The following is a 26866-nucleotide window of genomic DNA, read 5'->3' as shown; positions in this document are numbered from 1 at the left end:
GTGTTAGAGGCCACAAAAAAAAAAAAATGCACTTGTCAGAAGGTTTGGCTCAGGAATTTATCATGAAATTGAGTCTTTTCCTCGTTTACAAAGCTTCAAGGATTCAAAACACTCAAATTTATACCTTATGAGAGGGAAAATCAGAGATTTTTCAATCTTTTTCACCAGTGAAATAAGCAAAAAAAACCAGCAGGGAAGAGCCCAAAAGGCTCAGTCAGCTGTGGTGCAAGTGCTTGTTTGAGGTGGAGGACATTTGGGGTCAAATTGCTGCTTCCCCCAGTGAAGTCCAGATGCCAAATCTGGGCCACACATTGGAGATGAATGGCTGTGCTCTCAGCTAATGACACTGAGACCATGACTTTTCACTCGCTCCTGGTGGGACTCTGTATTTTTGTGTAATTCTGTAATTACTGGCTGCAGAAATTCACTGAGAAGACCAGTGGTTATGGCACCCAACTGGGAGACTGGAGACCTAGATTTAGTTGTGCTAAATGAGGCAAAAAATGAGTTTGAACGAGTTTCCAATGTCCTACATGAATGATCCCACTATTGGTCTATTTACTGGTCTCTGGTTTAGTCAGAAACCCCTTATCCTTCACTTGATCCAGCTTACTTGAAGTTCTGTTGAGAGTGATGTTTCTTGGGAACAAACAAGCTTTAGATCAACAAATTGGCTTTTTCCTGATGGAAACCATTCATCTCTGCAGTCAGCAGATGTATTTTCCAGGGCTTGAAGAATTTAGGTTGCTGAATGGACTGGATATGAATATGTAATTCTTCTTTTTTACCTGAAATTTCACCTACAGGGTGGGTGACGCTCATTAGCTCCATTTTGCCTCTCCTAAGAATTCATAACCTACTAATAATCCTCCTGGAGATAAAATCTCTGCACACTCTGCATTCAGGCAATCAGCACTGTAGTGATTGCTTCTTTTTTGTGTTTACTAACCCTGAAAGGTATGAAGTGTCCTCTGAGTCCTGTCCCTGCACTTCCCACCCTCCTCCTCGGCTTTTCTCCTGCAATGTGATGCTGCAGGTTCCCTGCAGAGCTGCTGGACCACTGATGTGTCAGGTTGTGTGGGCACTATCAGAGCTCCCTGTCACGACTTGATGGTGATATTTGCTGTGCCAGCCCGACTCTACTCAGCCAAAGGACATTTTCATTCCTTTGCTGTTTAATTGCTGTTCATTTTGCTGGTTGAGGCAGCTGCTTGAACTGAAACTTTGTGCCAGTTTGAACTTGCCCGAAACAAGAGCAGGAGAAAACGTCAGCCCTGAAACTGCCTTAGCTAAACTCCTTTAAGGAGTGGTTCCATTTTGCAGGCTGGTTTCTTGGTGATAATCTCTGAGCTGCAGCCTCCCAGTGCTTGGTCTAGGGTGGGGGTTCTGCTGCCCTTCTTCTCAGATGCCCCTTGGGTTGAATTTTGGGCTGCTGAGGTTGCCCAGGTTGGCCAAGCGTGGTTCAGGCTTTGCACAGTCTGCTGGTGTCAGTGCTGACACTCTGGGTGATCAAACATCAACTGTTTCACCTGCATTTCAGCCCAAATAGTGCAGCCCTTGTGCTCCCCGTGTGATCTTTGTGCAAAGCCTGTCTCTGCATCCTCAGCTTCCTGAGAAAGTCTGCAGGGCTGAGCTTCCACACCTGGGGGGATGAGGAGGGAACACAGGCTTTGCACCAGCTTTCTGCTCCATCTGAGGGAGATGGATAAGAACTGGGACAACTCCAGGCACGAGGTGGAACAGCTACCTGATGTCTGTCCTCACCTGCAGGGACTTGCAGTGGCTCCTTGGGAACCACTTTTTGGCCAAAGCTTCCCGGAACATTCTGCACTCCCAGGCTGGTTTCCCATCTCCTGGGAGCACTTGGGGACCCACCAGGGCACAGCCCCCTGTGCCAGGCTTGGCCTGAGGCTGTGGTCTCTCTAGGGCTTTGAGTTGTCCCTTCCAGACACTGCAAACAAAGGAGCTGTAGAAAGAGTTTGCAAATAAATGTGTTAAAATAAAGCCTAAGCAAAGCACAGGAACATCACAAACAAGTGTTAAACATCCCCATTCAGTGCCTGGCTTTCAGTACCATGCTCTGTGCACTTTGTGAATGAAAGGATTCCTACTCAGACTATCCCTGAATGGAGGGATTTCCTACTCTGAGTAAAATGTGCTGTTGCTCTGCACCACTAACTTAAGGCTGGAATCCAAAGGATGTTGTTGAGGTAAATATTTTACTAAAAACTACATTAAGGGGGAAGCAAAGAGCAAAATTTCAAAAGGCACCAATAAAAGAGGAACTTTCCTTTCTTTGTGCAGGTGTACCAAAGTTCCCCAAAGAAAAAATCGAGCCCCTGGATGTGGAGCATGGAGATTCTGTGATCTTGCACTGTAACCCCCCAAAAGGCATCCCACCTTTGCATATCTACTGGATGAACATTGGTAAGTAAACAATTTGGGCACCACTCAAGCAAGGAAGATCAAAACATTTGTCTCCCAGAGCAGTTTCATTGCAGATTCACAATTGGTGGGAATGAGAACTGTGCAATGGCTTGGGAGAAACACCTGGATACTCAAAAATGAAGAATGGAGATCTGTTTTTGCAGGACACAAAGTTAAATTGTGGAGTGGATTGACACAACAAGTTATCAAATATGAGCCATCAGAAAGCTCGTATTTGAGTTAATGACCACCAGTAATGAGGATTCCTGCATTTCTGGAGAGAGGATATTATGTGTCAATATTCATCAACTAATGGTTGATTTATAAAACTAAGAAAAAAAATAATCCATTAGGTCTGTGTAATTAGTTCCTTGTGGGTTTTCTGTGCTGTTCTTCTGCAGCATTTGTGCTCAGCAGGAGTTTCTGGCTGTTGGGAAGCGAAATAACTCGTGTTGTCTCTATGAAGTGAAGGGTTTGTTTGGGATGCTGCCCAAGCCCCTGCAGAGACAGGGTGCCAGGTGAAAGCTCTGATCCTTTAAGGCAGCCCCTCTACTCCTGCCATGCCTGCTTAGCACAGACCTGCATTAGGCTGTATCAGCAACGAGGCAGAGCAGCAACCTGAGCTCATAAGAACATTCCCTGCCCTAATCTGGAGTTACAGAACAGCAAAATGCGTGGGAGACTGGCTGGGGAGGCACCTGTCAGTGGTGACCTCCACATCACCATTCCAGACCCTTCTGCTGGGGAGAGATGCTGACCATTTCCTATTACCTGAGCAGGAACTTTGCCCTGTGTTATTTTTTAATATCGATTATTTTCCATCTACGTTATAAATAGGTAGATATCGTTACATAAAAATATTTATTATATGTTGTACATTGAATATTGACGAATAACCCATTGTTTATGCTGTGCTTTCTGTCTCTTTTGCCTCAGAAGTTCTGGTTTGTGGCTGTATCTGGAAGGAAGCACATGAGAGGGGAGCATTAGTGAAGCAGCTCAGTGTCGTTACCATCTCACAATTATTTTTTCCCCTTGCAGATTTGCAGCACATTCCACAAGATGAAAGGGTCTCCATGAGCCTTAAGGGAGATCTGTACTTCGCCAACGTGGAGGAGCATGACAGCAGAAGTGATTATTGTTGCTTTGCAGCATTTCCAAGGCTCAGGACGATTGTGCAGAAAATGCCGATGACGCTGAAGGTTTCCCGTTGTAAGTCTGGGCATGAGCAGCTCCCTGTTTTCTGGTGCTTTTTGAACTCCCCAGGCATCAGTGCATGCACATGTGTGCCCTGTGTCTCTGAAGAGATGCTCTCTCAAGAAAGGGCACGTTACTGAGCTTATTTCCTGCATTATTAACCTTATTCTCAGGGCTAAATTCAACTGAGAAAAGCTTTCTGCAGCTGTCAGCCCCCAAAAGTGCCCTGTTCTGCCTCCTGTTCTCCCCACTGGGGAAGCCAATGATGTATTAGGGAAATCTGCTTCTCTTGCATCCTGCAGGTCTCTGACAGATGGGACTTCACTGGGGTTTGAGGACTTTATGTGGCCACCTCCTCTCTTTTTTTGTCCAGCTGCATCCATGTGGTTGGGAAGGACGGTGCTTTCCAGGCTGCCTTCAAGATCAGTAGTCACACAGGAGGCATTTTCCATTTTCCTAATGAAATGTTGTGTAGGGAACGCCAAATTTCCATTTATTCATTTTTTTTTTAATTCATTTTTACATCTCTGTTTTCCTCTAGTCTCCAAGGGTTTTACACAAAAGATGGTTTGAGGTGCTGCCCTGCCCCTGAATCTCACTGGGGCGTGCAGGGATTGCTCTCCCACAGAATCTCAGAATTGTTTAGGTTGGAAAAGTCCTTGGAGATCACCGAGTCCAACTGTTCTCCCAGCACTGCCAAGCCCAGAAATAACCCAGGTCCCCAAGTGCCACATCCACATGGCTTTAAAATCCCTGCAGGGATGGGGACTCCACCACTGCCCTGGGCAGCTGTGCCAGGGCTGGAGAAACCTTTCAGTGACGAAACTTTCCCTGATACCCAACCTAAACCTCCCTTGGTGCAACTTTAGGGCCCAGTCCCAGCTGGGTTAAACCAGCAAAGCCCAACAGTGGAACTGAGGCAGCTTAAACCAACTGGAATCCCATCCTGCTCTGCCTGCACCTCTTCTGGCTGTAAGAATTTGTGCTATCACTTGTACCACTCACTGTGCCTTCCATGCCCTTAATATCAGTTTTCTGTTCCACTAATACTTCTGACCTTTGGGGCTTATGAGGCCCAGAAAGCCAAGGAGATTTTTTTGCTTTTTTTTCTTCATGAATGAAAATCTCATATTTGTTATGTGATTTTGAGTGTTTTCTTGTCAGGATAAAAAGATAGAGGATTAATAGTGGCTTTGTGTGTGTCTTAATGCTTGGCTTAAAGTGTATCTTGGGATAATAATTGTGAGAAAAATATCCAGAGGAAATGTTGCTCTCTGTGGGTTTTCCACTGGGTCCAGTCCCCCACACACAGATTAGAGAAAAATTAGATGGGCTTTGGCTGTGGGGCCACTGGTAGCCCTGGAAGTGACCCAAAAACCCACTTCACTGTGTCCACCTTGTCACCAAAGCCACAAGACTTGGTCCAGGAAATAAAAAAGTGAAACATAAATTAAAGGGTTTTGTAAACTCAGCTTGACATTGCCCACCCTATTCTGCATCAAGTCCCTGCTGAGGGACTGCATTAAAAAAACACATACAAAAAATATTTAAACAAAGCAAATAAATAGATTTTATACCATTTCTTTTTAATGGATACTTAGAACTTAGTGGTTTTTTAATTACCCTAGATAGCAAGGTTGAAAAGCATCACATCACTCATGGAGTATTTTGCAGAATAATACATATACTTGAACAATTTTCATTGTATTTTCAAAAATTTGTTGTTCATCTGTTGCTTTCCTTTATATTTTTCTTTCTTTCTTTCTTTCTTTTATGGCAGAAATTGAGGGGGGTGAGGAGGGGCATGATTTTGTTTTGGTTGATTTATTGTTTTCTTTTGATTCTGTCTCAACCCTGCATGTTTGTGTTTGGTTGTCACTTTTATTTATTTCAGTAAAGCATGCTAATGACTCAGGCTCACCTAACGCTGCTGTTACTAAGGGTGAGTTGAATGCATCTGTTCTTTAGCCTTTAAACTGAGAATCCACCAGCTGAGATAAAATGGGAGCTGGTAAAAAAAAAAAAAAAAGAAAAAAAAAAAAAATAAAATATCACAAAAAGCCTTTTGATTGTGATGGGTTGGATTTAAGTGCTCCGTGGAGGAAAATTTGCTCATCTTGTAGGTTTTGACAGAAATCTGCAGGGTTTTTAATAAAAAGGTAGGGCTTTTTAGTTGAGAAAGGAGCATTCACACTCCAGAACATGATGTAAGGAGGGTGACATCCTGGGTTTCTTGTGTTATCAGCTCAGAGCAGGAGCCAGAGCTGGATGTTCCAAATCTCTTTCTGGCAGTTAAGAGGACTCTGGGATTAGGGAGTGATGGTTTGACACCATGAATTCATGTCCAAAGGGTCACCCTGGGGCTGCATTATTTGAGGGTGAGCTCAAGGTGTGGATTTACAGAGTTTGGGGTGCTCTAATTGTCCCCCTTGTCAATGAGAGGTGGTTCTCTCTGTTTGTACCTTGACCTGCATGTTACTCCCCACAGGTAAGAACTACAGCAAAGCACTTTTCATCCCGGGAATTCCCAACTTCCACTGCTTTTTGTGCCCCTCTCTGTGAAAATATAACCTGGAAATATCCTGCTGAGCTTTATGCAGGCAGTGGGGATAAGCCAGAAGGCAGCTAGTGGCTATCCCTGCAATTCTCCACCCATTTAATTTTGTTTGAAATGTATAAAAATGAGAGCCTTGGGTTTTGTTTGGAGCTCTCGACTCTGATTTCTTTGGCTGAATTGCTTTTGGGAGTCTCTGTTTTTTGAAATTCCCGATTTGAACCTCCCGAAATTGCTTGTTTTGGACAAGCACTGGAAAGGGTTTTTGGATAATTTGGAGCACTCATCAGTCCTCAAGCCTTTGCCCGTGGAGGCTGAGCCCCATGAGCAGAGCAAGCAGGTCCTGTGAGGTGTGACAGACACTCCAACCCAGTTTTTCCCTGGAAGGGATATCTGAACTCCTGCTGGGAAGGGGCACTGCCTGCCTTTGGAAGCAGGAGGTGGAGGCAGATGGGAAATGTGTGAGCATATCCAGAGGCACCAAAGGGTTCTGCTGCAGCTCAGAGCGCTCGTGACACAGATCTGCAGAGGCACAAAGCAAGGGGAGGGAGAAATGAAAAACCAGAAAATGGTTCAGGGAGATACATGTGGTCTTTTACCAAATCATCCATAACTGACTATTTTTGAAGAACTAGGACCATTTGGGGACTTATTCATTACTGTGCTAATTGTTATGAGAGTGATAACAGGGCAGGCATTGAGCTCTCTCTGTGTTTCATCATGAAACCCTTGTTTGGCAGCCTGGAACAAATGGGCCGTTGAAATCAAATACAAGTCAATCTTGTTTTATTATTTTAACAGTCTTCCCTACAAATTGTGCCTCCATTACTGCAGATTTAATAATTGTAGCAAGAAGGGTGATTCTGTGGGATGTTCAAGTCAGGAGACCTGGGGTTTCATCTGAGGTTTAAAAGATAACAGAGTCAATGCAGAAGAAAGGTGGTAAGAAAGATGCTGTGGACCAGAAGCTCAGCAATTGAGAGCACCAGAGTACCCAGACTGGATGAGGTGAATGATAGGAAGGGCCAGTCCTTGGAAAACAGGACATAAAACTGTAAGAAAAAGGGGTTTCACCAGTACTGCTGCCTGTTGATACCACTGCACTTGTCTTCTGACTCTTATCAGGAGAAATAAGTGTCCTGGATCAGGCTCAAACTGTATAAATAAAAAAGAAAACATTCAAATCGATGCCTGAAACCTTCTGACAGCAGTGATGTTTGTGGCATTATTGAAGGCTCTAAGATTTCATATCTAACTCCTCTTTTATTTTATCTTTCAGCAAATTTTATCAAGGAAAGAAAACCCAAACTGCTGATCCCTCCTGAATCTGCTGGCAGTAGCTCATCAGTCACTGTCATCAAGGGAGGTGTCCTGCTCCTCGAATGCATTGCTGAAGGGCTGTGAGTAATGCACAATGCTGCACAACTTAATCACCCACCTCTTGAGATAGAAATGAGCAGAGAAAGAGCTCTGTTTCAAATTATACACCAGTTTGAAATTGAATTTCTGTGCAGAGTTGTTTGTGAAGTTTGTGTGCTCCTTGTAAAGCAGCACAGAGTTCATGCAACACTGGTTATTGCTGTAGCTTGTAAACAAGTAATTAAAATCAGATCATGGTAAGTATTGATTTTTTTTTTTTTACTCTTATATTAAAAAGATCCCTACTATTGAATTTTTTCAGTAGTACCACTTTTGAGATGTTGAGGAACTAAAGAACATCAGCATCAGCTTCTGTTTTGTGGCTCACAACCTGGGATGTTTCTTTTCTGCTTTGGTCAATTCAGTTTTGCTTCAGTGCTCAACATTTTTTTTCAGTTTTTTCCACGTGCAAAATATCATGTTATTTTAAAAGAGAAGTCCTTGAGTGATGTGATACAAGACATCTTTTAAGGAAGGGATGTGCCACTGAGTGAAACCAGTGGTCCATCTCACCTGGTTGAAGAAGGAGATGCTGGTTCAGGTGTACACGTGAACCTCCCTGCTTGCCGTGGTCCATTCCCCAGCATTCAGAATTCCCACACAAAGGATGTTCTTTCCAGGATGCTCTCACAGATGACAGCATGTCAAGGAACAAAGTCCCTGACTATGCAAAAATACAGTGAACCTGAATCAGCCTTATTGGTTTGATCCTGCTAAAACCAGCAGTAATGGACAAACCTCAGACTTAGTCCCAGTCCCATGTTTTCTTGGGCTCACTCCTGTGTGTCCTGTGGTGTTTTGAGCTGCACAGATACCTCAAACTCGTTGTTGCTGTCAGCATTTATATCAGAAAGCTACTCAAAGGTTAGTTGTGGATCCAGGTGTAAGAAGTATGGAGGAATACCTGGAGGAGGAGATGTTCACTGTAAAATATATCCCAGAACACCAGAATGGTCTGGGTTGGAAGGAACCTTAAAGATCATCCAGTGCCACCCCCTGCCATGGGCAGAGACACCTTCCACCAGCCCAGGTTGCTCCAAACCCCGTCCAACCTGGCCTTGGACACTCCCAGGGATCCAGGGGCAGCCACAGCTTCTCTGGGCAACCTGTGCCAGGGCCTGCCCACCCTACCAGGAAGAATTTCTTTCTAAAATCCAGCCTAAACCTACTCTCATTCAGTTTGAAGCCAGTCCCCCTTGTCCTGTCACTCCAGGCTCTTGTAAATAGTTTCTCTTCCTTTCTCTTTTAGGTTCTTTTAAGGTCCTGGAAGGGTTAATAATATAGGGAAGGGTTAAAATAGATGGTGTGTGGCAGGAAATCAGGACAATTTTGTTGCTTATTGTAAATAACACAGGGCAAAATGAAGGTAAGCAAAGAAAGGGAAGGGCTAAATAAATGCTGAGTGTCATCCCTCCAGTCCCTCTCTCAGAGCTGTCCCTGCTGCACTAACTCACACAGACAGAAACCCCAGTCCAGTTTTCCAACATTCCCCATGTGCCTGTCCATGCAATAGTCGAGTTGCCACCAGAGAAACAGGTGAAGTGAAAATCTCTGCACCCACCAAACCCACAGTGAAAGCAAAGTCCCTTCTGGTTTGTTTGTGACAGAGCTTTGTGTCGAACAGAGCCTTAAATCACCCCCTCCTCGTGCTGTACAGCAGAGTCTGCTTAGCAGGGAGAAAACTCACATTAAAGGCTCTGCAATTATATCCCCTCTGTAAAATTCCAAAGTCAGGATATTTATCTGCCTGAACAAACATGTTTAGGGTATTTTGTTTTTCCATGAGGGCTTGAAAGGGCATTGCTCATTTAGGCTGGCAGGGTTCTGCCTCTGCAGTTGGTTGGCATTCCTGAAAGCAGGTGAATTCCTTGTCTCTGTTGGATTCACTCCAGGTATCTGCAGCGAGTTTTGGTTCCCTGTTGCAACACTTCCTTGTCTAATTCACTTCCCATCAAGCTAATTCACCGACCCACAAACCTCCCCAAGTCCACAGCTATGAGTTCATAGGGTTTTCAAAGCAATGAATGGGCAAAACCCCTTGAAAAAACCTCAAATATGAATTTCAGGTGCAGGAATTAATATCATATACAAGAAGAGAAAGCCATAAAAGCTTGTTTATTTGGGAAAAGGTTAAAAAAAATAATACTGTTTTCACTCAAAATTTTCCAGGAAACTCTTTTAATAATTATTTTTCAAACAAAAAGGTGGTTTTTTGTTTTTTGGGTTTTTTTAAGTAGTCACTTTTGAAAGAATACAAAGTACTTCTTTGCACTTTCATCGAAAGCCTTCAAAAAATGCAATATTCAGAACAAAAAAAATTGCTACTTTCATTTGCTAAAATTTCCCTTTTCAGCAGAAAAACGATCAGTTTTGCCCACATCTCTGCCAATCCATCCCACCACATGTCCCCCAGACCACATAAGCAGGTAGACCGAGCCAGATTCCCAGTAACTAAGATCAGGGCCACCCAACTGCAAAATAAGGAATTGAGTACATTTCCAATCTGTCATCTTTTGAAGGCTTTTACACTCTGAGTGATGGCAGTGCCAGGAGGGCATCGCCTCGGTGCAGCACCGAGGAGACACAAAGCCTGGCCTGGGGACAAGAGAGGGACAAGGGCTCTTGCAGGAAATAATTTGCAGTCGGTGCTCCTGGAAATCCACAATTTCTGGGTACCTGGAGCTCTGTGCAGCTCGTGCCAGGGCGTTCAGCCACAGGAACAGATGGGCACGAGGGTGAGCAGATACGACACCGTGCCCGTGTGTCGGGAATGCGGAGCCCGGCTGGGAATGTGCAGACAACGGCCTGGCCTCAGTCCCCGTGTCACTGCTTTCTGAGGCTGTAAAGGGCATTTCAGCCACCTCCAGTGGCTGGTCATCAGGCAGGCAGTGAGTGAAGTCACTCTAATGAAGTCTTCACCTCCTTGTCTGTCCTCAGGTGCCCCTTTGGAGCGGGATGAGATGAGCTCCGGTCCCTCTCCCACAGTCCGTGCCAACACACACACACAAGGAATGCTTTGCCCTGCTGAAGAACCTACTCACAGGGGTCCTCCAAATCAAGAAGCAGTACAGATTAGTTTTAGTCTATAATATAACCATTAGTTAGCCCTAGAGTTTTAAAAAGCTCAAAATCCTCAGACAAACCACAGTGCGAAGTCCAGCAGTGATATAATAGGAAGCAGCTTAGTACGCAACTAAAAATCTTCCTTTTTTTCTTTCTTAGCCCAACCCCTCATCTGAGCTGGGTCAAAGTCACTGGAAACATGCCCAAGGAGGAACCAGAAACAGAGAATTTTGGGAAGATCCTGAAGATAGACCAAGTGACAGCAGCTGATGAGGGGACGTACCAGTGCACGGCGAGCAACCCCATGGGGAGGGCGAGGCACGAGTTCCACGTCCACGTGGAAGGTACTGAGTACACTTCAACTAACCTGATTGATTTTGAACAGAGAGGTGGTGAAAGGGAAGGGAACAATAGTAATATTAACCTTTTATATATAATTTTATATTTATATAGTAATAATGACCTTTGCTATATGTGTGAATTGCATAACACTATTTAATTTTTGCTTACCAAGGACCCATCTCTTAAATTTGGGAAGGTTGCAGAAAGCAGCACCTCTAAAAACCAAACAAACATATATATATATAAATAATGCATCTTTTTTCCTGAATCATGAAGGCCTTACAAAGTGGTGAACAGGAGTACAAATACGTGAGCAGATTCAATGCTCCAAAGATGGGAGTTAGTCGAGCAGAGATATTGATGAAATGTCTTGTATTAATCTGAGTGTCAGACAAAAAGATCTAATTATTCCACTTGCCCTTAAAGACTGTGAAAATGGCTACACTGGGCTGGATCAGAGGGACATTTAGCTCTGTTCTACTTCTTTGGCTTCCACCAAAAGCAAGTTCCTAGGGAGGGTTGTAAAAATACAGGGAGCAGACATGGTACCATCTCTCTCCTCCCCCATTTAGGTTGGAAAAGACCTCTGAGTCCAACCTGTGAACAATCCACTACCTCCACAACAGTTTTAAAACCTTGAGATATGATCCTTTTTCTCATCCCACCGAGTATCCAAGGCCTGTTCCCACCCCACCTGCATGCTTGGGAGGATGACCAATATTAGCAGCATTCATAAACAGCTTTAGGGTTCCACTTCTGCCCATCCTACCCTTGTGTGGGGGGTGGTGAATCCCTGTGATGAGCCCACACGGGTCTGGTGGCTGATCCAGGTGAGTGTTGGCTGCCTGTGCTTGTGCCAAGCAGAGAACCTGCTGTGTTTGTGCAAGATTTGGTCATCATTTATTTATGGTGCTCAAGAAGGTGGTGGATGAACAAAGCCAGACAAGACACCTTCATCCCAGGCATCTTGCAGAGTGCAGATAGAGGTGTGTGGCTCCATCCCCCTTTCTGCTCCCCAAATTCTGAAGGTGTGAGCCCTTCACACAAGGTAGATGTAGATGCTCTTTTCCAGGAGCCAAGCAGAGCTCTGGTGAGACTTAGAAAAGACAAGCCAGACCTGCACAACCCTCCCTGCCACTGCAGCTCTCTGTCCAGAAATAGCTACAGAATGGGAACCCTTAAGCACAGCTGAAAAACTCCCTGAAAACATTTTACTGATGAGAAACGTTCCATCCTCTGCTCTGCAGAGTCAAAAAATAAAATAAATCACAGGCGGGATTATCTGTCAGAGCCTGCCAACAGCTTCATTTTCATCTGGGCTTCTTCTCACTGCCTGGTCACAAGAAATCCTGATGGGAGGAAAGGCACTTTCAACCCCTGCTTTGTGTTTACTTCTCAGCTGAGGAAAAGCCTTTTCTCCCAGTGTGTGATGAATCATCCTTGTTCCCTTGACACAACCTTGTGCCTCACAGTCCTCTTTCCCTCACTGCAAGTGTGGCAGAGGGGGATACCAGGGCATGGCAAGTTTTCAGCTGCGATGGAGGGGAAGTGCTGACTCCCAGAAATCATTCCAGATGGTTTGGAGCATCTCTGCTGTAGCTGAATATTTTAACAATCTGGCGATGATTTTCTCGGCTGTAAAAATCGATTCCTTCAAAGAAATTGCAGGAGCGGCAGAAACTAAAATACCAGAGAAATAACATTAATTTAGCAGTTTGGGATTTTGACCTCCATCTCCCCCGGTCTGTAGAGGAAGGAAAACTTTCTGGAAAAAAAAAAAAAAGTAAAAGAAGGGAATAATCCCACTCCAGCCATTGCTGTTAAATTCATTTTCCGTGTGTGTAACTAATGATGACTACTGTCACCTGCAGGAATTCTTCCTATTAGGAGTCACCTCACATCCAAGGTATCAAGGTAAAAATGAGCCCAAACACTGTTGTCTTCTCCAATTTCTAACCAGCAAATGTCACTGTCATTAATCAGAGATGGGCACGTTCATCATTCTTGCAGGAGCTCCTGTGAGCACACTCAAGGGCAGATCCTGAGCTCTGGAATTGAGCATTAATTTCAGTTGGCTTCAGGGAGGTTGTGCTGACTTAGGGCTTCCTCACACCTGACAGGCTCCTCTCAAAGGGAAAAGAAAATTAAACATGGAAGAAAAATTATCTATTATTAACCACCAACCATCTTCAGTCTAGTGCTGGTGTGTAAATCAGGATTCACTGCCATGTTTTTTGTTCTTCTTTCTGGTATTTGAGGATCTCAAACCACTACCCCATCCTTCTAAATAACAATTTTAATGATATTTGCATGCAGCCCACTTTCTAATCCTACTGAGTCTGAGGGCAAGGATTCAGGTAATTATTACCAAGCACATGAAAATATTCAGCGAGCAAATTGCTTGACTGTTTGAGCATTTTAATATCTCTTTGCAAGGGAAGATGAAACCTGGAACATCAGAGCAGGCATAAAACCCCCACTGCTGTTATTAGAATGAGAGACAATTATATTAAAAAAAAATAGCAAAGCAAGCCCAAGAATTGCTTTGATTTCAAATGTTTATTTGGTTATTGTTTATAGACCACCAAACCCAACAGCAAATGCACATGCAACCTCAAAATCTTCAGTATCATAATGCCTTCAGTATCTAATGTTACTTGGTCTTGATTGAGGCTCCTAAATGGTGTTTAATAGAAATAATTATTACAATATAATGATTATTTTAGTAATGATACAATAGCTAAGGGCCTGGGCAGTTATGTCTTGCAATGCTTTTGGTGCTCAGCTAGAGAAAAAGAAAACAGACGAAGCCAATGTGAGGCAGAACCAGGACTGGGTGTTTTAATCGGGTTCAAATTGTATTTCTGTGTTTCCCTGGGAAACTGCTTCAACAGGATGCAGAGCCCAAGGTGGTCCCTGCAGCTGCAGGTGCTGCTGATGCCCCCAAAGTGGGATGGATTGCCAACCTTTGGGAAGATGTGAGGAGAACTTGAAAGGACTTTGACAACTTGGGAAGGTGGTCCGGAATAAACAGGACGGGCTTCAGTGAGCACAAGTGCAAAGCAGTTCTCCCCAGGCAGCACTAATTGGCTTCATCAGCACAGGATGGGAAATGTCTGGTCAGGCTGGTTGGGAGGAGAGCTGAACATGGCTGGGAAAAGTTAGTCTGACAGAAAAGGCAAAAATCATCCTGGAAAGTATGAAGAAAAGTGTTGCTGTGAGAAAAAAAACTACTGAGAACGGATAAAGCCTCACCTAATGTAAGGAATTTTACATCAAGGCTGGGGTTAACTGAGGCAGTTCAGGAGAAGGCAGCAAGGGTGGTCACAGAACCCAAAACTACGGCATTTGGGAAAAAAAAACAGGTATGTTTAATTTGTTAAAAAATAAATGTGAGGAGCGCACAAGAACGTTCAGATGAATGGAAGCTTACTTCACAAAGTTTCCTGGGGATGATGTAAGATACAATATGTTAATCTGCAGCAAGGCAGACGTTGGTTAGATGTTACAAATTTGTTCTAGTCCTGGGGAAAAGCACAGTGGTGGCACAGCATGGGAGGCTGAGGGGAAGGTTTGGGTGTTTTAGGTGTAGATGATCCTGCTCTGTTGCAGTAGGATGGACTAAATGCCCATTTTAGATCCCTCTCATTTTTGAACCTGTCAGTATTTTCCGTAAAGACATAAATCTCTAAATCAGGAGGCTCACTTTGATAACTCTTACCAGGAAGATGCAGGAAATATTTGCCTCTGCCTGTTGCTCACACAGATTAACTCTTTGACTATTCAACCAGTGGATTTTGTAGTTACTGCAAACACATGTATATTTTGTTATTCTGATACTTTGTGTACTTATAAGTAGTATAGCACGTCTGCCACATGGAAAAGAGGTTCTTCAACCTTTCTGTGAAATTCCATTTCATACTTGGCAAAATCTCATTCCCTCTGACTTCACAGCTGCATCGTTCCCTTGGGGCACCCACAGCCATTGCCATGCTAAGACAGGAAAGAGTGGCATCATGTGCATGCACAGATGGAAATAGGAAGGGATCCATCAGGTGGTTTGTATTCAGGCTGTGCTTGGTGTCCCCTCCTCCAAAACAAGGAAATATCCTGTCTCAAGTACTGTGTCTGTGGCAGATTTAGAGGAAAAAATTCCAAACCAGCAATTTAATCAGGACTGCTACAAACCTTTTCACCTCCATGCCATTAACCTGCCTTTTCCTGAGGATAGCGTGATCTGTGTGAGGAAGAGAAGGAAAAAGATCTGCAAGACCAAAATGTTCTGTTATTTGCAGAGTTGTTTTTTTTCCTGGAGTCAAATACCAGGAAACAAAACAAATGTGATGTTGTATCACTCTGGGCAGGCAACTCTCAGTGTGTGAGGAAGGTGAGAAAACCTGTCCTGTGTGAAGGAAATGGGAAGATCTTATCATTTTAGATAAGGTTCAGTATCTTGGATTTTACTGCAGTCTTTATAGGTTGATGAACAATGTCTCTTCATCTGGAAATGCTGGACTGGGTGTGTATCATCTGTGTATCATCTCAGAGGTGTTTTTTTTAATATCTGTGTCAGTATGAGCAGTGATGCTTTGTTTTAGCATATCACACTGATAACATCTGCAGTTGTATTACCAGGCAACAGCTCTGTTCATCTTCAAAGTGTTCTGTGAGCATTCACTAATGGATCCAAGGGTTTTCCATGCATTAACCCACCTGTTTCAAATAGGGAAGGAGGCCCAGTGGTCTGCCAAGCACATGCAGAAGAGTTAGTGTCAAATCTGGTATTAAAATCCATAAGTTTCCTGCTTTTCAGGGAGAGATAATGATGAATTCAAGGTTGTATTCTGGACTGAGGCTGCCCACTGAAGTGGGCACTCAGTCAGAGAATGAAGCATTTATCAGATAAAGGCTCTTTTTTCTCTCTCTCAGTTCCCTTCCCTCCCTTATGGATATGTTTTTCCAACGAGGTTTGGGTACCTGACGCTCATGGGCTGCTCTGCAGAGCAGAAGGTTTCCTCAGAGCCCCACAGTTTGCCTGGCAGTGCTGGGAAAGCAGAGCACAGGGAATGCAGCAGCACATGCCTGCTCCTCTACCACCACCCTGTGGGCAACATTTCTGCATCCAAACCTCCTCTCATCCCCCAAATGAGAGAATGTTTCATCATTCCTAAATGTGCTTCAGGTCAGCCTCTGATCTGAACACAGGATGGAAAAAGAGAATATTGAAGTGACAGTGCCTTTGCTCAGCACAGGTGGAGGGGCTGAATCCTGTCGTGGAGCTCCTTCCAGTCCTGGGCAAGGCAGTGGGAGCCACTTTCTCATGCCTAGAGAGGGGGATTTGAGCTGGATGGGTATTTGCATCTTGTTTGCATTGCTGAAATAGTGTCAGCTCATTTCCCAGACCAGTCTCGAGGCTGAGGGTCCTGATGGAAATGCTGACCCGCTCAGGTTTCCTTGCTTCCCCAGCCTCTCGCCTTCTATTTGCATTTGTTTTCCACTTGGATAAGCACTGCCCATTTCTACACTCTCCCTGACACTCACAGAGTCTGAAGGACAGAACCGCTGTGTGCTGATGCTAATTTTACCTTTCCTGACATGGGTTTTGCAAGGAATCCCATTCGGCTGCGGGACGGGCTGAAGTGTTGGCTGCGTTTGCCACCTCCTGGAGGAGCGCGGCAGTGGCAGGGTCAGACACCGGGGGCTGTGACACTGATCCCTGCTCTGTGCCCTCTTTCCAGAGCCTCCCCAGTGGCTGAAGAAGCCCGAAGGTGGGGTCTACAGCGTGGGAACGAACCTCGTGCTGCTGTGTGAGGCGATCGGCAACCCAGAGCCGAGCATCCAGTGGAAACTCAACGGGATGCCCATCGATAGTACGTGCCGGGTCCAGTGTCCTCCCCCGGGGGCTGGCTGGGTGGGAACTCACAAATCTTAACATGCTAGGTTGATGTCTGATTTTGAATCTATTTAGATATTAATTAATATTTATTTACTTAAGAAGCTAATGTTTAAATGTGATCTTGAAGAGAATGCAGCATGGTATGGAGCACCATACAGGGATCCAACCCACAACCTTGGTGTTAGTAGCACTGTGCTCCAACCCACTGAGCTGATCTCAGGCTCATCCTAAAGATGTGCTTTGCCTTTGACTTTCAAGCAGTGAACAGAGACTGTGAACTCCACAGTCAAATTTTCTCCAGCTGCTGACATAATTTGGGTTTTTCCAGGCAGGACTTTCCGAGGGAGGGTCTCTACCCGGGAGATCAGCCTGACCAACCTGCAGCTGCAGGACAGTGCCGTGTTCCAGTGTGAAGCCACCAACAAGCACGGCACCATCCTGGCCAGTGCCAACGTGAACGTCCTCAGTGAGTGCCCCTTTCCTCTTCACAGTAAGAGATCTGACAACCCCAGTGTCCCACTCCCGTGCCTGAGTCCTCTGGACAGCTTGGTGCTTGTAACCATGTCACAGTGCCTTGCACTGCCCCAGATTTTAATTGCTTTATCCAAGTTAATGCAACAAGTCTTACCATGGGCACTATTGTATTAGCAGAGATACTCGTGAGCTTTGATATACTCTTTATTTTAAAAACATGCTTGGGCTCAAAAATTTTTGAATCCAAACCACTGGGAGCTTAATTGTGACCACAACTCTATTTTTGAATTATTAAGTGTATTGCTAATCTTTCCTTTCAGTTGTGATTCCCAGCCTGTTCTTTGAAAAAGGGGGTGAAAAATGGGAATTTATTAAATAAAGAACAACCCTAAAGGAAGCAGAACTGGGTCTGGTTTGCCTCATGGAGACATTTCAGGCATTTCTGACATGTCCAGCATGTCCATGCAGTGTCTCAGCCTTTGACCTTTGCTGGGAAAGTGGATGATGCACGGACAATATTTGTATTCCCAGTTGTGAAATCCAGTGCTTCTCACTTTACATTCTCATCTGCAGATATTGCTCCCTTAATCCTGACCTCAGATGGGGAGAACTATGCCACAGTGGTGGGTTACAGTGCCTTCCTGCGCTGTGACATCTTTGCCTCACCTGCAGCAGATGTCAGATGGTAAGATACTGGGAAGTGATGTTTTCATGTGAGACAAGTTCATACAGGCTCACTAAACACTGAAAAATCTGTTAGTTATTATTTCTACAGAAAGAACTGGTTTATAAAAAGGGTTGATGAAAGTCCTCAATACCTGTGTGAGACAAGTGCTGGGATGTTTGTTGAGCCAAGCCATGCTGTAATAGCCAAATCCTGCCACTAATCCTTGGATTAATGTTGGCAACTTTGTAAGTTTGGACACACTATTGAGGTGGAAACACAGTGACTTAAAGGACATATTTAGCTGGACATGGTTCCAAAGGGTTGGAAATCACAGGATTGTCATAGCAGATGGCAGCTATAGATTAAAGGCAGAGTAGTTTAAAGACCTTTATGACACTTGTCATAGACTCACAGAATAGTCTGGGATGGAAGGGAATTAAAGATCATCTCGTTCCACCCCCTGCCACGGGCAGGGACACCTTCCACTAGCCTAGGTTGTTCCAACCTGGCCTTGGACACTTCCAGGGATGGGGCAGCCACAGCTTCTCTGGGCAGCCTGTGCCAGGGCCTGCCCACCCTCCCAGGGAAGAATTCCTTCCTAATATCTAATCTACACCCTAACCATGACTCTAATTTCTCAGAGGCAGAGCTGAGACCCAAAATTCCCATGTGCCCTGCAATAACTCCATGAAATAACAGTTCCTGCAGCCCTGTAAATAAACCAGCCCTATTGTTATGATCTTTAGGACCAAGGATGAGAGCATAGAGCCCCTCTCATCATTCCGCTATGAGTTAAATAAGAATGGAACCCTGGAGATCAAAGACACCAAGAAGGAAGACTCAGGATCTTATGCTTGCTGGGCTGCCAATTCTGTTGGAAAAACAGCAATCACTGCTAATTTGGATATAAGAGGTAAGGACTTGCCTGTGAACAGAAAAACCTTCCCCAGCTGGGAAAGGTTTTGCATTTACACATGTTCAGTGAACAAATAATCAGTAGATGCTCAGTCCAGGATACAGATTTATTCTGTGAATCTAGAAATTCCCTGGGTATTATGACCTGGAATTGCTACAAGTCTCACATACATGTAGCCTTTAACATTGTCCCATGTTTCTGTTGGATTTCTCCATGCTCATACACGATGTCCACTTTCTTCTTGGCACTTGCAGAATCTGCAAAAATCATGAAAAATTTGCAGTTTACATCCCATGTCCATTAAGTTCATTATCCTGGAAGGATTTCCCCTCCTTTTTGCTGCTGGTCCTGTTACAGAGCAGGTTCTTGGCTGACCCTTGGGAGCCCAGAGCCCTTCCTGTGCTCGTGGCTTGGTGGGGTCCTTGCTGAGCCAGACAGGGCTCCTGCTTCTCCCACAGCCTTGGGATTCCTCCTTCCCTAAAACCACTTCCCATCTCCTTCCCTAAGGCTATTTCCCATTTGCTGGTCAGAAGGAACATCCCAAACTGAATTAAATTCCACTGTGCACACCAAGCACGGTGCAGCAGGATGAGTTCTGGGTGCTGCTGGTTTAAGGACTCTCCAACTCTTAAACACCGAGCTTTTGCCTGTTTGTTGATAAATATTTGTAAATACAGCAAAAACAACCCCAAAAAATTACTGAAATGTGTTTATTTATAAATTTTAGATCCATTCCTTGGGCTCCAGTTCTGTTTTAAGGGATTTATATGCCAGGTTGGCAGCAAACAGCTTCTGTTCAGTGCACAGTGGGTTTTACACAAATTTACTTAGGATTTGTGTAAGGCCAATAAAAAACCCTTAAATACTCAATTAGCAAAGTCCTCCAAAGGACTCTCCAATGCAGGGTTTGCTGTGACAAACTTGAGGGGAAAAGGCCACTCCCTTTGTGTTCTATTTCCACCCACTCCCTTTGCTTTGTAATTTTTACAGTGCTAATAAACATGAAAATGCACAATGAAATTCTCACAGAGCAACGTTTCTCTGCAAATATAAATTCTGCTAAGTGCCTTCTCCTTACTTATTCATCTGTTTCTGCGTTTGCATTACAGTCAATTAAAAGAACAAACTTGATTGCAATAATTTTTTCTCACTTGACTTTAATAAGCTTGTAATTTTTCTTGGATCATTGCCAAAGCTTATTTCAAATGGCAATTAGACATAAAAATCATATTCAAGCCTTTTTTTTTCTTTTTTTTATCACCCCTTTCATGACAGTCTGCTAACAAGGATTTTCACCTGTGACTTTTTATTTTGTGGAGGTTTTTTTTTTTTTCTGGAGCTCTTTGAATTAGAGTGAACTGAAAAACTCTTCAAGACAAAAAAATTAAATCCTGGCAAATATCTAGTTCAAAACAAACCATCCTTCTCTTGAAATGTGTGTATACATAACAAAAAAAAAATAAAAAAAAAAGACATGATTGTTGCTCCTAAGGTTGATTTTTATATATGAAGGGTAAAAAATTTGATATAATAGTCCCTCTCTCTCCTAATCAAAGTGTTTTTCTGTGATCAATCAGATGCTACAAAACTTGCTGTTACTCCCAAGAACCCCAGAGTGTTGAAATCACATTCAATTTTGTTGAAATGTCAGGCTGAGTATGATTCCCACTTGAAACACAGCTTTAAATTATCCTGGAGGAAAGATGGAGATGAGCTGCCAGTCAACAGCACGGAAGGTGGCAGGTGAGTGGGGGGGGAACAAGGATTTTCTGATCTCAGCTGGATGATGTGATGTGGGGCTGCAACACGAGATTCATTAAACCACGAGCCTTAATAGCTTGAAATGCAAATTTAAGGCTGCAAGAATTCTTCATGTGGTGTGTGAATAGATCTGCATTTTATACATATAAATCCAACTGAATGAGTTACTGTCCATGGTAAATGGTTTGGGGATTTATTAACTCTTTCATCCCCACAGCAGAACATAATGTTATACTTTATATCTCAATATCTATCTATTTATATATATCTACTATAAAATATATATCTACCTATATCTATATATCTATTTCTACCTATTTCTATCTATCTATCTATCTATCTATCTAATATGTAGAATTTATATATAATATAAATGTTGGTTCAACCCAAAACCCCCCAGGGCAGCCAACTAGGGTTTTGTTTCTCTTCTTTACTGGAACTATTTTTTTCCTGTGTTTTACACCTGTTTGACCAAAGCAAAGTCCTTCCAATGTTGAAATGAATGGAAAACAGATTTGTGGGATTCTGCCTACAATCCTACACATTAAAAGCAACGAGTTTGTCCTACATGTAAGTTTAGGACTTGCAAGCCCAGGCTGAGTTTTGGTCTATTTTTTGTGTTGCCATTTTCCTCCAGAGGGTGGAGCTCAGCCCCTATTCCATGGGAGGGGTCCCACAGTGGTTAATAGGTGTCTTTATTAATTACCACAGAAAGGAGATGGTTTCCTAAACACTGCAGTGCTGGAGAGGTTGGAGATCCTGCTGAGCCCACCTAGGGTGGGGAGGGAGTGCCAGGCAATTCCATGTCTGCCATGGAGCACACTTGCCTGGGATAATTCCAACTTCCCCTGGGCATTGGACATTACACAGGTGGATTGGGAATGCCCAGTTTTACTCCACCCTTTCAAAAATTCCGGCATAAAGCCCACACATTTGCCTCATTAATGACGTGCCAAAATCCCATGATTCAGACACTGATCCCGTGCATATCAATGGGGTTCTTTTCAGACCAGCATTGACACATCAACTTCCAGCCACGGAGGCGAAATTGCTACAAAACACAAATAACAGTCCCCAGCACAGCGTATAATACAACTACAATTATGTTTAAATTAATAGTCCTGGTGTGCAATTATGTCAGCATGTCCCATTACCAAGTTCTTTTAGGCTCAGTTTTTCAGAGAACAGTGGTGTCTGTCTGTCATATTTATCTTACAGATTTTTTTCATCCTTTGTTTTTGGTTTTTTTGTTGTCCCTTTAGGATGATCCTGGACAGGGATACACTGTTCATCTCCAGTGTGCTGCTGGAGGATCAAGGAGTTTACACCTGTGTGGGCAGCACTTCCCTGGATTCTGCCACGGCCGAGTCGCAGCTGATTGTTCTTGGTAAGGGCTGATTTTCCTGCTGCTCAGACAGCTCCAAATGCCATTGCAGCACTTATTTATATTTCATCTTGGTTATAGTAAGATGAGGCAGCATTTTTTTCTCAGTTCTGGAGTCCCCCACAGTGGCTGTAGGGGGGGAGCCCAGGTTGGAAGGTGTAACAGCATATTAAGAATGGCCCTGCTGCTGCTTTGAAGTCCGTGCTCAGTCCTTCATCTCATTCTATTGGAAATCTACATAAGAATTGAACTATTTTTTGAAGAAGAAGGACATAAGGCCAGTATTTAGTTGTCCAGCTCCACTGAAGATCAGTGCCAGTTAAGCACCTGAAAGGATTAATTTTCTCTGTGAATCTGAACGTAAATGATTGTCCAGTGGCAAAGAGAAAGTCCACAGCAGAGGAAAGCCTTGACCCACTGGGTCTGAAGCTTGACCTTGTGTGAGCCTCCTTCCAACCTTCCTCCCTTCCTGAAGGGCCACTTGGAATTAAGAGGGTGAATTTGTGATGTGCATCCCATTGCACAGGTACCCAAGGGCATCACCCAATAACTACAATTTTGTGGACAGTTTTAATCACGTTAATTTTTGCTCCATTGTACATTTTTATTCATTTCTGGCAGTGATTGCAAAAAGAAATAAGTCAATCTGACCTTCAGGATGTTTTTGCACTTTAAAGGCGTGATATTTTTCAGTAAATAGTAAATTAAGAAGATGCTGTGCACATTATTTATGGTACTGGGTTCCTCAGTGCTGTATAATTCAAAATGCTTGTAGGCTATTCGTTACATTCCTTATGAAAATTTCATAAAGTACTTTATTCCTTTTTAAAAAACTGGTTTGCAGAAGAAGAAAAACAGTTTTGTGCACTTTTCTCCTTGTTTATTGCATATAAGAAAGGTCTTGGTGGATTAACAGTATCTGTTACCTTTCAAATGAAAAATTCAGGTTTCTTTTGCAATGAAAGACTTGTGAGATGACTAAAGAACTAAATATGGCACAGATGGAGACATCAGAATATGGGCAACTAAGAGCAAAAGAAATATTCAGTTAGAATATTTCTAAATATCTGTTGTATATTTAATGAACAGGTAGCGGGCTGAGTATCTTTAAGATGCACCATCAGCATCTTTAAATTAATATACTGAATTTTAAATGGATATACTCCAAGAATAGAACAGCAAAATTCCTGGAGATTTTTAAACTGTGCTTTCCTGATTTTTTCCAGGGTATTAAAGAAATAGGAGTAAGAAATGCAAAGAAAAGTAAAACAAAACAAAAAAACAAAACCTTCAACCCAAATATAAAACTTCTTAACTTAAAATATGAAGTTCTTAACTTTTTGATGTACCCTGAGATAAACAAAGAATCATAGAGTTGTTCAGATTGGGAAAGACCTCTAAGACCACTGAGTCCAGATGTTAACCATGTCCACAAGAGCCACATCCACACATCTTTTGAAGACCAGCAGACATGGTGACTCCATCCCTTTCCAAAACAAGAAAACACATTATTGTTATTTAAAACAAACACAATGAATTTCTTTCACAATGACAGAGACAGTCTGTGGTTGAAGGAACTGGTTTTCCTGTAAGAAATAATATTGTCAGCCAAAAATGGAGTTGGGGATTGGGGTGGAGGCAGGTCAAAGACCTGAAGTTGTGCAATCACATTTCCTTGGTCTGCACATTTTTTAGGTGTTGAAACACCAGCCCTGTTTAAGGGGGGAGTGTGTTTGTGACTTTGGGAGGGTGAAGAGTCATTGCCACCAGCCCCCAGCAGGGAGAAACTGCTCTTTTACATCACATTCCAGTTACCAAACCAATCCAATCCAATCAGACTGTCAGAGCAAGCCACAGGGCAGAGAAACACCTGTCAGGCTGAAACTGCTGGATTTGGAAGTGCTCATTCAATTACAAGAATTTTGGCAAAAGGAGGTGTTGGAGATGGTTGTCCCCCTTGCTGTAGCCGAGGTCTGTGAGGGGGAGCAGCATCTTTTGGTCATGCTGGCAATCATGTCCCTAAAAAGCGATCTCTGGCAGCAGATAGTTCTGTGCTTGGGGCTTCTGGAGCCCCAGATTTGTCCCTAGGAGGTTCAGGATAGTTGTCACACTCACCATCACCTCTACCTCTGATATATTCTCTGGACAGCATTAGTGGAGCCGGCAGGTAATTAATTTTCTTGTTTCTTATTAATATAGATCCCCATGGCTGGGATAATGAATGTTATCCCTTCAGTCATACCCTAAAAGGCCAAGTTCAATAACTGTCAGAGCTGAGTCACCTTCTCCCACTGTGGTTTGCTCCAGAGGAAATCCAAGTGATGCTGATATAAGTTCCTGCTGAGAGCAGTGTCAATATCTATTAATGATTAAATAGATCTTGGTGTTGATTTGAAAAGAAAACTTTGTTGTTGCAAGTGCAGTAATGAGAGTAGATGGAAATGAACTTGAGAAGGATATTGTGTTTAAAAAGGAAAAATCAGGGCTAGAATCCCAGAATATGCAGAGTTGGAAGGGACCCACAAGGATCATCCAGTCCAACTCTCAGCCCTGCACAGGCCCATCCCCAAGAGTCCCACCCTGTGCCCCAGAGGATCATCCAAACCCTCCTGGAGCTCTGGCAGCCCTGGGGCTGTGCCCACTGCCCTGGGGAGCCTGTTCAGTGCCAACCACCCTCTGGGGGAAGAACCTTTCCTGAGATCCACCCTGAGCCTGCTCTGACACAGCTCCAGCCATTCCCTGGGTCCTGAAGAATCCTCCTGGTTGTCTGGAACAAAAAGGATTTTCAAAAGCAATTCCTGCTTTCCTCATTGTGTCCATTTTGAAATCAAAGGCTGTTTTACCACCACCCTCACTGAACTTGCTGCTCCAATCCTTTGGAAAATGCTAAAAAACCAGAAACAGCTGGCTGTGCTCCTGACACTTCCTCCTTCTTTCTCAGATGTTCCTGATCCACCAGAAGACCTTCAGCTCTCTGAAAACCAGAACCGAAGTGTTCGACTGTCCTGGAGAGCTGGGTCCAGCCACAACAGCCCTGTCAATGGTAGGAGGGGTTTTTTAGCATCCTCTCATGCTGTTCCTCATTCTGGCACAGCGTGGCTGTTTAAAGAAACAAACCCTGCTCACAGCCCTCCTTGATCCATTTGGTTACTCCACTCAATTTGCTGTAAGTTGTTCTGAGATAGTTCTAAGCTGTTTATGCAAGCTCTGCCTTTTTTTCCTTCTGTTTTTGTTCCTTTTCCTGCTCAGAGTCCATCGTAGAGTTTGAAGAGAACAGGTGGGAGCCAGGGAGGTGGCAGGAGCTCACCAGAATCCCAGGGAATGACACCACGGCCGTGTTGTCCCTGTCCCCGTACGTGAATTATCAGTTCCGTGTCGTGTCTGTGAACGCTGTGGGGAGGAGCCAACCCAGCAAACCATCCCTGCGCTACTCAACACCCCCAGCTGGTAAAAACTCCTCTCTGATTTCCTGAATGTTACCATTTTTAGTGGGTTTTTCAGCGTTTTCTGTGCCCTCCTGTTCTTCAGAGGGGTGAAGGAATCAAGGTCACCCGTGCTGCTTTCGGTGGCAGCTCAAAGGATTATTAAAAGTAGGTTATGTGGTGGGAAACACCCACAGCTGGTCCAGTGGCCTGAAATAACCCTCAGCATGTTTGGAGGGGCAGGTGACCACTTTAATTAACTTTATTAATGAAAGTAGCACGTTTTCAGGGAAATGAAATGAACTGGAGAATGTCTCATGACCAGCCATTGTCATACATCTTCTGCTGTTCTAGAAATGAATGTTAATTAGATGGGAGCCATGCTGGGATGGATTCTTCAGTGACTGGTAAAAACAGAGTAGTCCAGCAGTTGCACATTAAGTGTCTAGGCACAGTTTCAAGCATTTGGTGTGTAGTTAGAACAAATCTAAATTTTAATGATCCAACTTGCTGTGCTACATAAAATTCCAGAGGGTGCCAGAGGGAAGAGTCCAGGCTGCTGTGTTTTTCCTGCCTCTAGCACCCCACTCTGCTGATTTTCCACCTTTAAAGCCCTTGGCAGCCCTTCATGGACAAGTTGCTGGAGAAGAGCTGGGTTTGCAGGGAGCCTTTCAGCAGCACTGAGCTTGTCAAAACTCTCCATTCACAGAGCATTTCACTGTGGCAGAGAATGTTGTCTCCCTGCAAGTCATTTCAGAGGCCAACTGTTCAGTACAGCATTTGCATTCCTTGGCATTTCTCTTTTTTTTTTTTTTAAGCCTCTTTACTTCAATTTCAGGTCCTTCTTCAGCTTTGTGTGTGTGTCCCACTAATGATCCACCTTCTGTTTGCTGTCCCCACAGGGAGAGAAATCTCGTCCTCATAATCCCCCTACATCTGGTGCTTTCCAATCCAAAAGTCACAGCTCCATGTTAGCTGGTGGCTCCAACCAACAGGGGCACTTAGGAATCAAAACTGCATAAACAATGTGTTTTGGTCACATCAGCTCTGCTGATGCCAGTAATTAATCTCACAAGTGGTTTTTTTATGTAGGTGTCTTTCACTAATAGAGACATAATAAATGCTTGTTTTGCATTTAAACACTAAATGGAAATAAACCCCAGGATATGCAAACTAACCTTGTCCCCTGTGTGGTTCCAGCTCCAGACAAGAACCCAGAAAACATCCGAGTTGAGGCTTCTGAACCCAATGAAATGGTGATGAAATGGGAGGTAAGGAAAACATGTCTGTAAATGCTGCAATATTGGAAACAGGTTTGATGCTGTAATTGCATCAAAAAGGAGA

General features: G+C 43.8%; 1 protein-coding gene across 8 annotated transcripts in view; it reads left to right on the top strand.

The window, feature by feature from the left end:
- CHL1 (cell adhesion molecule L1 like) overlaps positions 1-26866 on the top strand; it is a 128490-nt gene that overhangs the window by 81739 nt on the left and 19885 nt on the right. For 7 of the 8 annotated variants that reach the window (XR_007628645.1, XM_050312698.1, XM_050312700.1 and 4 more), the window contains 14 exons: positions 2305-2427; positions 3469-3639; positions 5519-5566; positions 7458-7578; positions 10820-11004; positions 16741-16872; positions 17227-17364; positions 17946-18057; positions 18786-18952; positions 20533-20698; positions 21979-22103; positions 25042-25143; positions 25350-25547; positions 26723-26793. Coding sequence is in view for 7 of the 8 variants with exons in the window: in XM_050312698.1 (XP_050168655.1) it covers positions 2305-2427; positions 3469-3639; positions 5519-5566; positions 7458-7578; positions 10820-11004; positions 16741-16872; positions 17227-17364; positions 17946-18057; positions 18786-18952; positions 20533-20698; positions 21979-22103; positions 25042-25143; positions 25350-25547; positions 26723-26793 (1859 nt within the window). In the remaining variant the exon portion in view is untranslated. The remainder of the gene's footprint in view (positions 1-2304; positions 2428-3468; positions 3640-5518; positions 5567-7457; positions 7579-10819; positions 11005-16740; positions 16873-17226; positions 17365-17945; positions 18058-18785; positions 18953-20532; positions 20699-21978; positions 22104-25041; positions 25144-25349; positions 25548-26722; positions 26794-26866) is intronic. The other variant, XM_050312701.1, reaches the window with a different exon arrangement.

Source organism: Myiozetetes cayanensis, unplaced genomic scaffold (assembly GCF_022539395.1).
Source record: "Myiozetetes cayanensis isolate MyiCay16 unplaced genomic scaffold, myiCay2020 scf18, whole genome shotgun sequence".
NCBI lineage: Eukaryota > Metazoa > Chordata > Aves > Passeriformes > Tyrannidae > Myiozetetes > Myiozetetes cayanensis.
Note: the sequence above shows the minus strand (reverse complement) of the source record. Positions and strands in the feature narration are given on the sequence as shown.